This window comes from Rhineura floridana, chromosome 16 (genome assembly GCF_030035675.1).
Source record: "Rhineura floridana isolate rRhiFlo1 chromosome 16, rRhiFlo1.hap2, whole genome shotgun sequence".
In the NCBI taxonomy this organism is placed as follows: domain Eukaryota; kingdom Metazoa; phylum Chordata; class Lepidosauria; order Squamata; family Rhineuridae; genus Rhineura; species Rhineura floridana.
The window spans coordinates 657,308-671,374 of record NC_084495.1 but is presented as its reverse complement, the minus strand read 5'-3'; the positions used below and the strand labels follow the sequence as shown (position 1 = coordinate 671,374).

At 45.0% G+C, this 14,067-nt stretch overlaps 1 protein-coding gene across 3 annotated transcripts in view; it reads right to left on the bottom strand.

Moving 5' to 3' along the window:
- Positions 1–14,067, bottom strand: part of LOC133371346 (rho GTPase-activating protein 20-like) — a 111,539-nt gene that overhangs the window by 24,698 nt on the left and 72,774 nt on the right. For all 3 annotated transcript variants that reach the window (XM_061598667.1, XM_061598668.1, XM_061598670.1), the window contains exons 7-8: positions 13,134–13,211; positions 12,546–12,612 (exon numbers count right to left, since the gene is read on the bottom strand). In XM_061598667.1, coding sequence (XP_061454651.1) covers positions 12,546–12,612; positions 13,134–13,211 — 145 coding nt within the window. The remainder of the gene's footprint in view (positions 1–12,545; positions 12,613–13,133; positions 13,212–14,067) is intronic.

Below are 14,067 nucleotides of genomic sequence, written 5' to 3'. Positions count from 1 at the left end.
TGTCAGTTTTTATATTGTCCATTAAGCTTAGAACTTCCTCTCTCGTTACCACTATTTGTCTCAGTTCCTCAGAATCCCTTCCTGCAAATGTTAGTTCAGGTTCAGGGATCTGCCCTATATCTTCCACTGTGAAGACAGATGCAAAGAATTCATTTAGCTTCTCTGCAATCTCCTTATCGTTCTTTAGTACACCTTTGACTCCCTTATCATCCAAGGGTCCAATTGTCTCCCTAGATGGTCTCCTGCTTTGAATGTATTTATAGAATTTTTTGTTGTTGGTTTTTATGTTCTTAGCAATGTGCTCCTCAAATTCTTTTTTAGCATCCCTTATTGTCTTCTTGCATTTCTTTTGCCAGAGTTTGTGTTCTTTTTTATTTTCTTCATTCGGACAAGACTTCCATTTTCTGAAGGAAGACTTTTTGCCTTTAAGAGCTTCCTTGACTTTGCTCGTTAACCATGCTGGCATCTTCTTGGCCCTGGCGGTACCTTTTCTGATCTGCGGTATGCACTCCAGTTGAGCTTCTAATATAGTGTTTTTAAACAACTTCCAAGCATTTTCGAGTGATGTGACCCTCTGGACTTTGTTTTTCAGCTTTCTTTTTACCAATCCCCTCATTTTTGTGAAGTTTCCTCTTTTGAAGTCAAATGTGACCGTGTTGGATTTTCTTGGCAATTGGCCAGTTACATGTATGTTTAATTTAATAGCACTGTGGTCACTGCTCCCAATCGGTTCAACAACACTTACATCTCGCACCAGGTCCCGGTCCCCACTGAGGATTAAGTCCAGGGTTGCCGTCCCTCTGGTCGGTTCCATGACCAACTGATCTAGGGAATAGTCATATAGAATATCTAGAAACTTTGCTTCTTTGTCATGACTGGAACACATATGCAGCCAGTCTATGTCCGGGTAGTTGAAGTCACCCATTACTACCACCTTTCCTAGTTTGGATGCTTCCTCAATTTCATATCTCATCTCAAGGTCTCCCTGAGCATGTTGATCAGGGGGACGATAGATCGTTCCCAGTATTAAGTCCCTCCTGGGGCACGGTATCACCACCCACAATGATTCTGTGGAGGAGTCTGCCTCTTTTGGGGTTTCAAGCTTGCTGGATTCAATGCCTTCTTTCACGTATAGAGCGACTCCGCCACCAATATGTCCTTCCCTGTCCTTCCGATATAGTTTATATCCAGGGATAACCGTATCCCACTGGTTTTCTCCATTCCACCAGGTCTCCGTTATGCTCACTATATCAATGCTCTCCTCTAAGACCAAGCACTCCAGTTCTCCCATCTTGGTTCGCAGGCTCCTAGCATTAGCGTACAGGCACTTGTAAGCAGTGTCTCTCTTCAAGTGTCTTTGGCACTTGTGGTTAGGCCTGTGGTAATTTTGCTCTTCTGAATTTATATGCTGTGCCCCTGCTCTCACAATGCCTACTTCTAGGCCTACCCCTTTTAAAATTTCATCATTTCTTTTGTTTTTATCCCAGGGGGGAGGTTTATTGCAAACCGGACCTTTCTCAGCTCCTGTCGGGTTTTCCCCCTCAGTCAGTTTAAAAGCTGCTCTGCTACCTTTTTAATTTTAAGTGCCAGCAGTCTGGTTCCATTCTGGTTCAAGTGGAGCTGAACAGTAAGTTCTCTCTTACTGTTTTCTATATCGCCATGAAAATTTAGAAGGCTGTTAAGCAAGAGTTTCTAAGTTCAGGACTATAGGTTTGGTAAGATTTTGTTTTGAAATGAGCTTATGGGAAGCAACAGAATGGCATGCGGAGTATTTCCAATTTACCATTGTGGAATGCGAAAAATCCATGCTGGCTATAGTATACAGCCACTCTGGTGGCTCTATAATATCCGCTCCTTCTTGTCTTGTGTGTGTGTAGCATTGAGGATGCAATCCTAGCCCCTTACCCCATTGAATTCAATGGGTCCTACCTCTGAGTAGAAATGTTTAGGAGTGAAACTTGTGCTACTAAGACTCTTCCAGCCACCCCCACCACTACCATCAGCCAGGCCGGGTTACATAATCTACTTTGAAAAGACCATCCCACAATATACACACTGTGCAGAAGCAGGAAATGCTTGCAGACCCAGTGCCTGCAGGAGAAAGGGGAACGCCACCACCCCTTCCAGGGAAAGAGAGCCGTTTGCTGCTGCTGTCTGCCTGCCTGCTTGCTGCTGCTGCTGCTCGGCTACCACCACCACGACCCTTTCCCGGTTGGACTTCTGCTCTGCGGGGGCCACACCTTGCAGGACCAGGCCCCACGTACTCAGCCAGCTGTGGCTGATTTTTTCCACCTGTCCCTTCTCTGGAGGGGACACATAAGCCGGCTGGCTGAGGTGGCTCCTGCTTTGTCTGCCTTTTCTTTTTCTTTCTTTTTCTGGGTCTTGAGTCATGTGCCTGGGAGAGAGGACTCAGAGCCAAGTGGGGAGATTTGAGGGGGCCCCATTTAGTGTAGTGACGGGTCGAGGGAGATATGGCGTTGTGAGGCGGACTTGCCAGGTAAGGGGAACGCGGCCCAGGCAGTTAATGGCTGTGCCTTGTTCCGGTCCTCCCCACACCTGCAGGTTTGTTGGTTGCCCTATCAGCCAGCTCTCAGGCCTCCGGATAATACTGCTAAATGCCAGATCTGTGCATAATAAGATCTCCCTCATTCATTATTTAATTGTGGATGTGACAGCCGATCTGGCATGTATAACCGAGACCTGGGTGAACGAGCAGGGAGGAGTCAGTCTCTCCCAGCTATGTCTACCAGGGTACCTGGTCCAGCATCAGGGTAGACCTGAGGGTCGGGAAGGGGGGTTGCTGTGGTCTATATGAGCTCGATCTTCCTCTGCAAGCACCCTGTCCATGTGACTACTGGTCTGGAGTGTTTGCAGCGGAGCAGACTGGGGATTCTGTTGGTGTACCGCCCACCCCGCTGCCCAACAGACTCCCTTGCTGAGCTGATGGTGGTCTTGGGTGTACTGTTGAGATCCCCCAGACTGTTGGTTCTGGGAGATGTGAACATTCATGCCGAGGCCACCTTATCCAGGGCAGCTCAGGATTTCATGGTCTCCATGACAACAATGGGACTGTCTCAATATGCCATTGGCTCAACACATGTAGCAGGGCATACTCTAGATTTGGTTTTTGCATCTGGACATGTAGTTCGTGATCTGAATGTGGGGAGCCTTACATCAGTGCCTCTGTCATGGACAGATCACTGCTTGCTGAAGTTTAGACTTACAGTGGCTTTTCCCCTCTGCAAGGGTGGGGGACCTATTAAGTTGGTCTGCCCCAGAGACTAATGGATCCGGATGGTTTCCAAAGGGCTCTGGGGAGTTTTCCGGCTGATAGGGCTGGCGCTCCTGTCGAAACCCTGGTTGAACTGTGGGATACAGAAATGACCCGGGCGGTTCACATGATTGCTCCTTCAGTACCCTCTCCTGTGTAGAGCTCGTACGGCTCCATGGTATACCCCAGAGCTGAGAGCGATGAAACAATATCGGAGACGGCTTCAGTGCAGATGGAGGCAAACTCCTAGTGGATGCAATTATACACTGGTAAGTGCCTATGGTAAGCTGTATTTAGAGGCAGTAAGGGCAGCAAAAAAACAATATTTTGCTGCCACTATCGAATCATCAATCTGCCGGCCAGTGGAGCTCTTACACTCTGGCCCCAGGGACATGGTAGAACCATCTGAGGCCTGCTGTAATGAATTTGCTAGGCACTTCCAGGATAAAATCTTTAGCATCCGCCAGGACTTAGACTCCAGTGTTATAGCAGGTGAATCAAGCGAGGTATCCAGAGCACAGCCTTGTCCCGATTTCTTGGATGAGTTTCAGTTGGTGCAGCTTGAGGACGTTCACAAGGTGCTTGGACAGGTTCGTGCAACCACTTCTGTGCTGGATCCTTGCCCTTCTTGGCTAATAAAAGCTGGCAGGGATGGAACAGCTGGCTGGACCAGGGAAGTGATTAATGCCTCTGTGCGAGAGGGGGTGGTCCCTGGATGACTGAAAGAGGCAGTAGTGAGACCACTGCTGAAGAGGCTCTCCCTGGACCCAGAAAATCTTAATAACTATAGGCTGGTAGCAAATGTTCCATTCCTGGGCAAGGTCCTGGAACGAGTGGTTGCAAGCCAGCTCCAGACACTCTTGGATGAGACCAGTTATCTGGATCCATTTCAGTTGGGTTTCAGGTCTGGTTTTGGCATGGAAACAGCCTTGGTTGCCCTATAGAGAGAGAGACAGGGGGAGTGTGACTCTGTTGATTCTCCTTGATCTCTCAGCGGCTTTCGATACCATTGACCATGGTATCCTTCTGGGGAGACTGGCTGAGTTGGGAGTGGGAGGTACTGCATGGTGGTGGTTCCACTCCTACTTGGCAGGTCGCCTCCAGAAGGTGGTGCTTGGGGAACATTACTCGGCACCCTGGACTCTCCAGTATGGGGTTCCGCAGGGGTCAGTTCTGTCCCCCATGCTGTTCAACATCTACATGAAACCGTTGGGTGCGGTCATCTGGAGCTTTGGAGTGCGTTGCCATCAGTATGCTGATGACACACAGCTCTATTTCTCCTTTTCATCCTCTTCAGATGAGGCTGTCAATGTGCTGAACCGGTGCCTGGCTGCGACAATGGACTGGATGAGAGCTAATAAAGTGAGGCTCAATCCAGACAAGACTGAGATGCTGCTAGTGGGTGGTTCTTCTGACCAGATGGTGGATGTCCAACCTGTCCTGGATGGGGTTGCACTCCCCCTGAAGGAGCAGGTTCGTAGACTGGGGGTTCTCCTAGAACCATCTCTGTCACTTGAGGCTCAGGTAGCCTCGGTGGCACGGAGTGCCTTCTACCAACTTCGGTTGGTGACCCAACTATGTCCCTATCTTAACAGGGATAACCTGGCTTCAGTTGTCCATGCTCTGGTAACCTCCAAATTAGATTACTACAATGCACTCTACGTGGGGCTGCCTTTGAAGACGGTTCAGAAATTGAACCCACCCGTACACTACATTCAAGATCAAAGGCCCTCCTCCGGGTGCCTACTCCAAGGGAAGCTCGGAGGATGGCAACAAGGGAGAGGGCCTTTTCAGTGGTGGCCCCCAAATGATGGAATAATCTGTATGACGAGGTGTGTCTGGCGCCAACACTGTTATCTTTCTGGTGCCAGGTCAAGACTTTCCTCTTCTCCCAGGCATTTTAGGATGTGTTTTTAAATTGTTTTTATATTGTTTTGATTTTTAAAATTGTGTTTTAAATTGTTTTTTTTAAAAAATGTGTTTTAAATTGTATATTTGTTTTAATGTTTTTGTTTTTTGTAAACCGCCCAGATACTAAGCTAAAATAGGGGTGGGTGATGGATTGCAGGAGCCCACAAACAATACTGGTGCACTCAATCTGTCTCTGGCTTCAGGAATGTTATAGTTAATATGTAACTTTTTAAATTTAAAATATTTATATGCTGTCTTCATGCCTGTAAAATACCTTCTTCCCACACCTTTGGGATGTTTCTGTTGAAAAAATATCTTTTCTCCAGTCTTTTAATACTTCTGTTAAATTGGCTCCTCAGATGCCCAAGAGGTTATCCTAAGGCAGGAATGTTTAAAACATCTAAAAATAATGTAAAACATCTTAATTGCTGTAAACCGCCCAGAGAGCTTCGGCTATGGGGCGGTATATAAATGTAATAAATCAAATGAATAAATCAATCAGAGAGCTTCGGCTATGAGGCGGTATACAAGTGCAATAAATAAATAAATAAATAAATAAAGTGAAATCATGTCATGAACACAGAGAAATATGTAAAATTCCACCCAAAGATGACAGCAAGATGTAAACGAGGAACATTCCAAATAATCAGCTCTGGTTACGGTGAACACATGGCGGAACAGACAGTGCTAACTTTGTCCGTCCCTGCTCAGAAGGCATTATTTTTCTTGCAAGTTTCAACTCCACAGAGCTATCATCCAAGGTGTCGCAATGAAAGCATAGAAGGTTTGGGTACAATTTGATCTTCCTTCACTTAATTAGAAAGTTGGGCCTAGTTTTCACTGACGAGGAAAACCTGTACCTGGGCTGTAGCCCTTCAGACTCCAATTGGAGCTGGTGGTGGATTTGTATGAGGGCCAATAAACTGAGTCTGAATCCTAGCAAGACGGAGGCGCTGTGGGTTGGTGGTTCCCGAGTTTGGATATTTGGTCCGTTGCCTGCTTTGGATGGGGTTGTACTCCCTCTGAAAGAGCAGGCCCATAGTCTGGTGGTGCTTCTGGATCCATCTTTGTTGCTAGAGGCCCAGGTGACCTCCGTGGCTAGGACTGCCTTTTACCAGCTTCGGCTGGTGAGAAAGCTGCGTCTGTTTCTGGACCGGGATGACCTGACCACTGTTGTCCATGCACTGGTGACCTCCAGGCTGTATTACTATAATGCACTCTATGTGGGACTGCCCTTGAAGTTGGTCCAGAAGCTGCAGCTGATGCAAAATGTGGCACCGAGACTACTCACTGGGGCAGGGTATCGGCAACATGTCATCCCACTGCTGAAAGAATTGCACTGGCTGCCCGTTTACTACCAGGCTAAGTTCAATGTTCTAGTTTTGGTATACAAAGCCCTGTACAGCTTGGGACCAGTCTTATTCCTTATATACCCAGTCGATCGCTGCACTCTGCAGGTGAGGGCCTCCTGCAGATACCATCTTATCAGGAGGTCCATTCTGCACAACATAGGAAGCGGACTTTTAGTGTGGTGGCACCTACCCTGTGGAACACCCTACCCTTAAATATTAGACAGGCACAATCTCTGTTATCTTTTTGGTGCCTACTGAAGACCTTCCTCTTTCAACAAGCCTTTTAAGTTTCAAGTATCAAATACTTTATTTGCTTCTAGCGATTGGCCATCGCAAAACACATTTAAAACACAACAGTAAAATTTGTACAATAAAATGCGATATGTTCTGTCTTGGATAATCATGGCTGCTCGGCTTTGTTTGAATTGTCTTTCACTGTTTGAGCTCTTAATCTCTTCGCTGCCATGGCAAAGTTTGTAACCGCAATGGTCACCTCCTTAAAATTGTCTGCCAATAAATCCGTGAGTATAAATTCATGAGATAGGCCCTCCCTAGGTTTTAGGAAGGAATCTAAAATTTTTTGTCTCGGGGAATTGTAGAGAGGACAGTAGAGCATGTAATGGGAAAGGTCCTTGATCAACTTATTCCCACATATACAGGAACATTGGTTTCTTGGCACTCCCTTATACCTTCCCTCTAAGACCGCTGTGGGCATTGTCTGAAACCTTATTTCTGTAAATGCTCTGCGTTTCTGTGGACAGGAAAGGGTGGAAAAATAAGTGGCGGGAGTGTGGTTTATTTTGAAGAGAGGGAACCAGGTCGAAAACTGGGAACTCGTCAATCGGTATCTGTATTGGGACTCATCAAAATTGAGGACCCAGTTGTTCAGCTCTTTTGGGGTGAATAATTTAAGATCATAGGCTGCTAGATTGTAGTGCTCGATTAAGAGTTTCGTAGATTGTGCCCACCCTCCTTTTTGTATTTGTTCCTGCCAGCAACCTTTAACTAATGCGGAATCGTCCAGTAATAGGATTTTCCTCCAGAATCTTAATGCTACCAGGTCAATTTTTGCAGATAATGAGTGGATTCCCAATTCCGTCCTTACATGTGCTGAAGGGGAGCTGCGGGGGAGGCCCAAGATCTGTTTTAGAAAAGAGTTTTGTAAAGGCTCTAAAGTACGTTTGAGGGCATGGCCCCACAGTTCTGCCCCATATAGTAATTTAGGTATTACTGAAGTTCTATATATTTTTAGGAGGGGAAGAATTAATTGGCCTCCTCTCGTGTAATAGAACCTTTTTAATTGGCCACACGTTTTAGCACTGGTTAGTTTAATGGCTTCCTCTTGCGCTTTCCAGGTGAGTGTATTGGTAAAGACTATGCCAAGATACTTGAAGGACTTCACTTGTTCAAGGCAGCGTCCATTTAAAGTCCAAGTGTTTTTTGTCATCCTGTATCTACCGCAGACCATAATTTTTGATTTTGCCTGGTTTACTTGGAGGTGGTGTGTTTGGCAATATTCTTCCAAACCGAGGAGTAATCTTTTTATACCTATTTTGTTCATGGACATTAAGACCAGGTCGTCCGGATATAATAATGCCGAAATTTTTTGAGAACCTACAGCTGGGGGAAAAAACTTGGGTGCGGACAGTGCAGGAATTATATCATTTATAAAAAAAATTAAAAAGGAAGGGCACCAATATGCACCCTAGTTTCACCCCTTTCATTATAGGGATGTCACAAGATAGGGTGCCATTCCTTCCTAAACGAATTCTTGCCAAGTTGGATTGGTGTAGAGATTTTATGAGCCACACCAGACGCTTGTCCGCATTTGAACGGTCCAGCTTTTGCCACAGAATCACCCTATCCACCGAATCAAAAGCTGCCGCAAAATCTATAAAGGCAATATAGAGCGATAGATTCCGCCCTTTAACGGCCTTGTTTATTAGGTGTTGTAAGATGAATGTTTGGTCCTTTGTGGATCTTCCCTTTCTAAATCCAGCTTGTTCCTGGTGGATAATTGAGAACTTTGCATCCCATTCCACTAGTTTGTTGAGCAGGAAGCGTCCATAGAGTTTTGCCGCTATGTCAAGTAGACTAATTGGCCTATAATTTCAGGGGTCAGCTGGATCCCCTTTTTTAAAAATAGGTACAATGATGCTGGTACGCCAGCCTTTTGGAAACTCGCCTACGGTGTTAATGTGGGTAAATAAGGCCGCAAGTAAGGGACACCACCATGACATTTTGGCCAGGAAGATCTCCGGTGGCATCATGTCTTCTCCCGGTGCTTTATTTTTGCGTAGCATCAGGATCAGGTCTCCTATCTCAGAGTTTGATACTGGGGGCCAGTAGGGCAAATCTGGTGGCATTTCAATGTCGTGTGGAAGAGATAGTGGGACCGAGCCAAAAATAACTCTAAAATGAGACACCCACGTTTCGGGTAAAATTGGGGGGATTGGGACATTTTCCCATTGGTGATTACCCCATTGGACAAGTTTCCAAAAAAGTGTGTCCTTTCCTTGGAGATGTGCCTGCTCTATCTCACGCCAATTGTTTACGAAAAATTTTTGTTTTTTGTCCTTTAGAAGTTTTTTGTAAGCTCTCTTCATTAAGAGTAGGCGATGGATAGCCTCCTTGGGACGACTTCTTTTTAGCTTTTTGATTTGGGTAGCTAACTCTCTCTTCTTAATTTTGCACTCCTGGTCAAACCAGGAATTACTCCTCCCCGTCGGTCTTTTAGGGGTAATGGTAGATACCTGGGATTCCAGAGAGTCAATCACCTTTTCATATAAGCCCACAATATCCCCCTTTGCCGATGTGGCCTGATTTCGTAATTCTACCAGTAGGGGTGATTCTAATATTTGTTTTACTGCGGATTCGATATCCCATGACCATTTAATACTTCTAGGACCGGTTTGTTTGTTTGTTTGTTTCATTTATAGACCGCCCATAGCGAGTGGCTCTCTGGGCGGTGTACAAAAAGGTTAAAATACAAAATATCAACAATAAAATCAGACAACAAACAATAAACACAAGCAGCAACAAAATAAAAAAAATAAAAATAAAAAATTTAAATTATAACATAAACGCTTAAAATGCCTGGAAGCATAGCCAGGTCTTAACCTGGCGCCGAAAAGATAGAAGCGTAGGCGCCAGCCATACTTCTTCGGGGAGGCTGTTCCACAGTTCGGGGGCTGTCCAGAAATGGTTTGAAAGTAATTGGGCATATAAATGGGCAAGGATCATGTAAGATTAAGCATAGCGGAAGGTGGTCATTATCCGCTCTGCTTATTATCCTCAGCTCTTTGACTAGGGGCATTAAAGAAGAGGATCCTAAGAAGTAGTCTACCACGCTTACGCCTCTAGATGAGATGAAAGTGTAGAAGCCATGAGAAGAGTCTAGGTATGTTCCGTTTATGCAGATGAGCTGATGGTTAATCAAGAATCGGAACAAACATTTCCCATTTTGATTTATAACCTTGTCCCTTGATTCTCTAGGGAGAATTGTATACTCATCAGAGGATACTCCCGCTAGGTCCCCTACTAGAGGAAAATTTTGTCCTAGTCTTGCATTTAAATTGCCGCAGATTAACATCGAGTGCGACGGATAAATGCAAGCCAGTTTCTCCAAATAGTTCTCTAATATCCTCCATCTACCTGCTCTGGTCTGGGGGTCCGACGGAGAAAAGTAAACATTCAGACATATTATGTAAAAGTTATGCGAAAATGCGATTATTAATGCCAAACAAAGGTCCGGCGGCTGTTCAATTGGCACTGTTACCCGGACGTCCAATGACGTGGCTATTGAGGTTGCAATACCCCCACAGCCTCTCCCTCTCCTTGCTGGCTTAGTGGCCGGTCTAACCCAGGTTTTGTAGCCTTGAAGAGAAAGAACCTCCTGTGCTGTTAGCCAGGTCTCTTGAAAACAAAGTAGGTCGAAATATTGAGTGAACTTTGTAAAATCTGCATCCCTGGCCTTGCTGTTCCATCCTGAGATATTCCAAGATAAACAGGTTAAAGTGGAAGAGGATTGCTTCTCACGCGATAAGGAAGTATAATCTGGCGCCCGAACTTCATAGTGATGTCGTGTATGTAATTCATGATAGTGTCAGTTCTTCCTAGTGGGTGATGGTAAAGATTCAATACAGTCTGGGATTATACCTTTTAAGTTGACACTTTATCAGAAGTCTGCTTCTGTGTTGGAATTGCTTTTTAATATGCTTTTAAACCTTTTTTTTAAACAATACGTTTTTTAACTTTTTAAAAAAAATGTCTTCAAAGCTTTTTAAAAAATGTTTTTAAAGTTGCTTTGTTTTAATGTATTTTAAAGTCTGTTTTTATGATGTTTTAAAGTGTTTTTAGTGCTTTTGTTTGTCGCCCTGGGCTCTTGCTGGGGGGAAGGGCAGGATATAAATCAAATAATAAACAAACAAACAAATAAAGAAATTGGAGCTCACATGATGGTGTGATTCTTCAGACCAAAAAAATCCCTGGACACAGAATGCTCACATGTCAGGGAGAAGACTAAGATGGAACTTCCAGCCACCTACTTTTCTCTGTGTAGGGAATTTTAACATAGTGGCGTTTTGTTTGTTTGTTTGCTGTATGGAGAAGCATCTGTTCAGAGGAGGCAGCTTTACCTCTTCAGTGGGAAACATTTTTGGTAGGATCAATCCTACCATTTTTGAAGGCTTTTTTTTGTGTGTGTGGGACTTCAGAGACAGCAATAGGTGATGGATGAGTGTGAAAAGGGAATGCTTGTGGGGTAGTGGCAACATGAATTTAAAGGTGGTTTGAGTTGATGTTACAGCATTGTCTGTGAGTGTGTGTAGAATTAATGGTAGAATTAAGAGACTCTCGGTGCAGGTGAAAAGTTGCAAGAGGAAGTTTAAAGGATGAAAGGAAGTGCAGACCATTGTCTGGAACAGCAAACAGAAGGGAAAGAATCAGGGCTGCTATAATTAGAGATAATCTTTTGCCCTGGCAATTCTCTGCTAGATTTCCTGCTATTGGTTTAATAAGGGATTCTGCATAAGTTTCTTATTTTGAAGATTTTTATATAGTCTGAGCAAGCTCTCAATTTAAAGGGCCAGACCCAGACAGTGTGCAGCAATAGATGTTATCTGGAAGAAATCTAACCTGTCTGAAGTCTTGATGCCATTGCCTTACTTATGGTACTTTGAGAGTCACAAAACTGTCACCAGAAATTCCCAGCAAGAAGTGTATGAGGCAAGTAATTTCCCTTTCTGCCAGAGTGATAGATATCAATGGGAAATGTTTCTGCATTTTGTTTGTGTTGGTAGTGCAGCTAAACAATGAGTCCTCACTTAACTTTCAGGCCACATATGGATGTAAATAACCTCAGTTTGTGTTGTCACACTGCACCATGTAGAAGCAGTAGCTCCAGTGCATTGCGCTCCTATGTGCAGTGCATTATCAGTTTCGCAGTCTTAATAAGGCTGCACAAACAAGAATGTGTTGGTCGCAAGAACTCAGAGTAGCTCTGTTGAAAGCAATGTGGATTCAAATAAATCTGCCCCACCCTGCCTTATCAGAATCACCCATTCCACTGAAACTCCTTCACACCTCGGCCAGTGTAACACTTTCCTCTAAAGGGCATGCTTTTTGAGTAATTGCATGGGAGAATACAAGCAGCTAGCAGTATCGTGATCACATTCTCCTGCCTCCATAGACTTTATTCCAAAGCATTATACTGGCAGAGTGTATTTTATCAGAAATACCCTTCTGCAGCGAGCCAATTTGATGATGGATGAAAATAGCTATAGATGGATGAGTGTGAAAAGGGAATGCTTGTCAACCTGTTTCTTGGATTACCACATAGTTAAAGGCAGATTCTACTCTAAGATATGTTGTTAGCTCAGACTGTGCACAATCTCATTCCACGGAAATGAAAGGCTAAACTGCCATTCGCATGGGAAGGTTTCACAAATATTTCTTTTGAAATTGACACTGAACTCTCCATATTCACTCTCCAAGAAAGTAAGAGCTCTTACCAATGAGAGGGTAGGCAGGATTGTCCCTTCCTGATATTACCCAGAGGTGATAGTCTCTTGGTCGGCCCTGTGAATTGAGAAACAGAAAGAGGGTAGAATCAGGGTCTGAAAAGAAGGACCAGAGCAGAACAGCTGGCCGCAGCCGGCCGCAGAAGAATGGGAGGCTATGGCAGCCCATCAGGAGAGTCAGGAAATCCGGGACTGCAGATCTGGTGCAGAGCAACCGAGTGACGTTCAGCTGAGGGTAGGGGAGGGAAAGCAGCCAGAAAGACACATGGCAAAGCTAAAACTTTATGGCAGCCTTCTCCAACCTGGTGCCCTCCAGATGCTTTGGACTACAGTTCCCATCAGACCCAGATTGCTGGCAAATAATTGCTGTTAGGATATATGTGGGGCAATCATTCCTTTTTTCCTGATGCCTTTCAACAAGGATGTAAAAGCACAGGGCCCAGCTCCCGCCTTCATGGGCATGAGTGCTCACTACCAAATTGGGCCATTTGATCTCTTGCCTCAGCTACACCTGGGAATGTACACAAGTGACCAAGTGTCACTGAGCCATCTCAAACAGGATATAAAATTTACACTTACAGGAAGTCTCAGCTGTTGAGTTGTCCTCTTGATGACACACTCTGTTGTTTCTGTGGTGGAGACATTTATTGCAGTACTCTTGATACAAAGAAGAAAGACATATTTGAATGCTACAGAGGTAGCCCGTAGTTAAAGCAAACATGAGCTCATAAGCCAGCAACAAACTATGGCTTCAAATTGTGGCTTGTTGGCAGTTAAAAAAACAAACAAGCCAACTGGGCAGAGCTCAAACAAGCCATGGTTTAACAAATCACAGTTTAACAGTAAACTGTGGCTTAGTGTAATGTGGAAACTAGGTTTCATCACCTTGTCCATTTCTTCTTCTTGTTATTTGTGGAGTGTACACATTTTGCTACTCTTCGGGCAAGGTTCAAAAATTAACAGACCCCCAAGACAGGGTGTGGGTTGAACGAGGCCACAACATTATTGATTACTGCAGGTAATTGGAATCGGCATGGCATTGGAGGCAGGATCGACGTTCCCTCAAGCAACACACCTGCTGCTTGGCAACTGATGGGGTGGCCAGCATGAAACAGACCCATTGTGGTACTTGGCAGGCATCTGGTGTCCTGCCGGCAAGCAGAGTTATTCAGCTTCAGATCAGCCCCCCCCCCTTGCTCAGGGCACAGTCTGAGAGCCATCCCCGGATCCCTTACGGGGATTGCCCTTCTGTTAACTGTTCTGTCCATTGCCATATCCACCCTTACAAAAGTTGTGAGGAATTATGTATAGTGCCTAACAATTCTAGCCGTTTGCTGAGAGAGAGGCAAAAGCAACCCCCCATTTGGGAAGGGAAAAAATCCTTTCTGGCCCTGTTAACCAGACACTCAGTGGGCGCTCTATCCCAAGGTTGGGTGGGCTGGGTGAAGACTGCAAGGAAGGGAATCCAGGGGGCTGAGGTGGTACCATGCCAGGCTTCTTAAAGGCTGAGGCA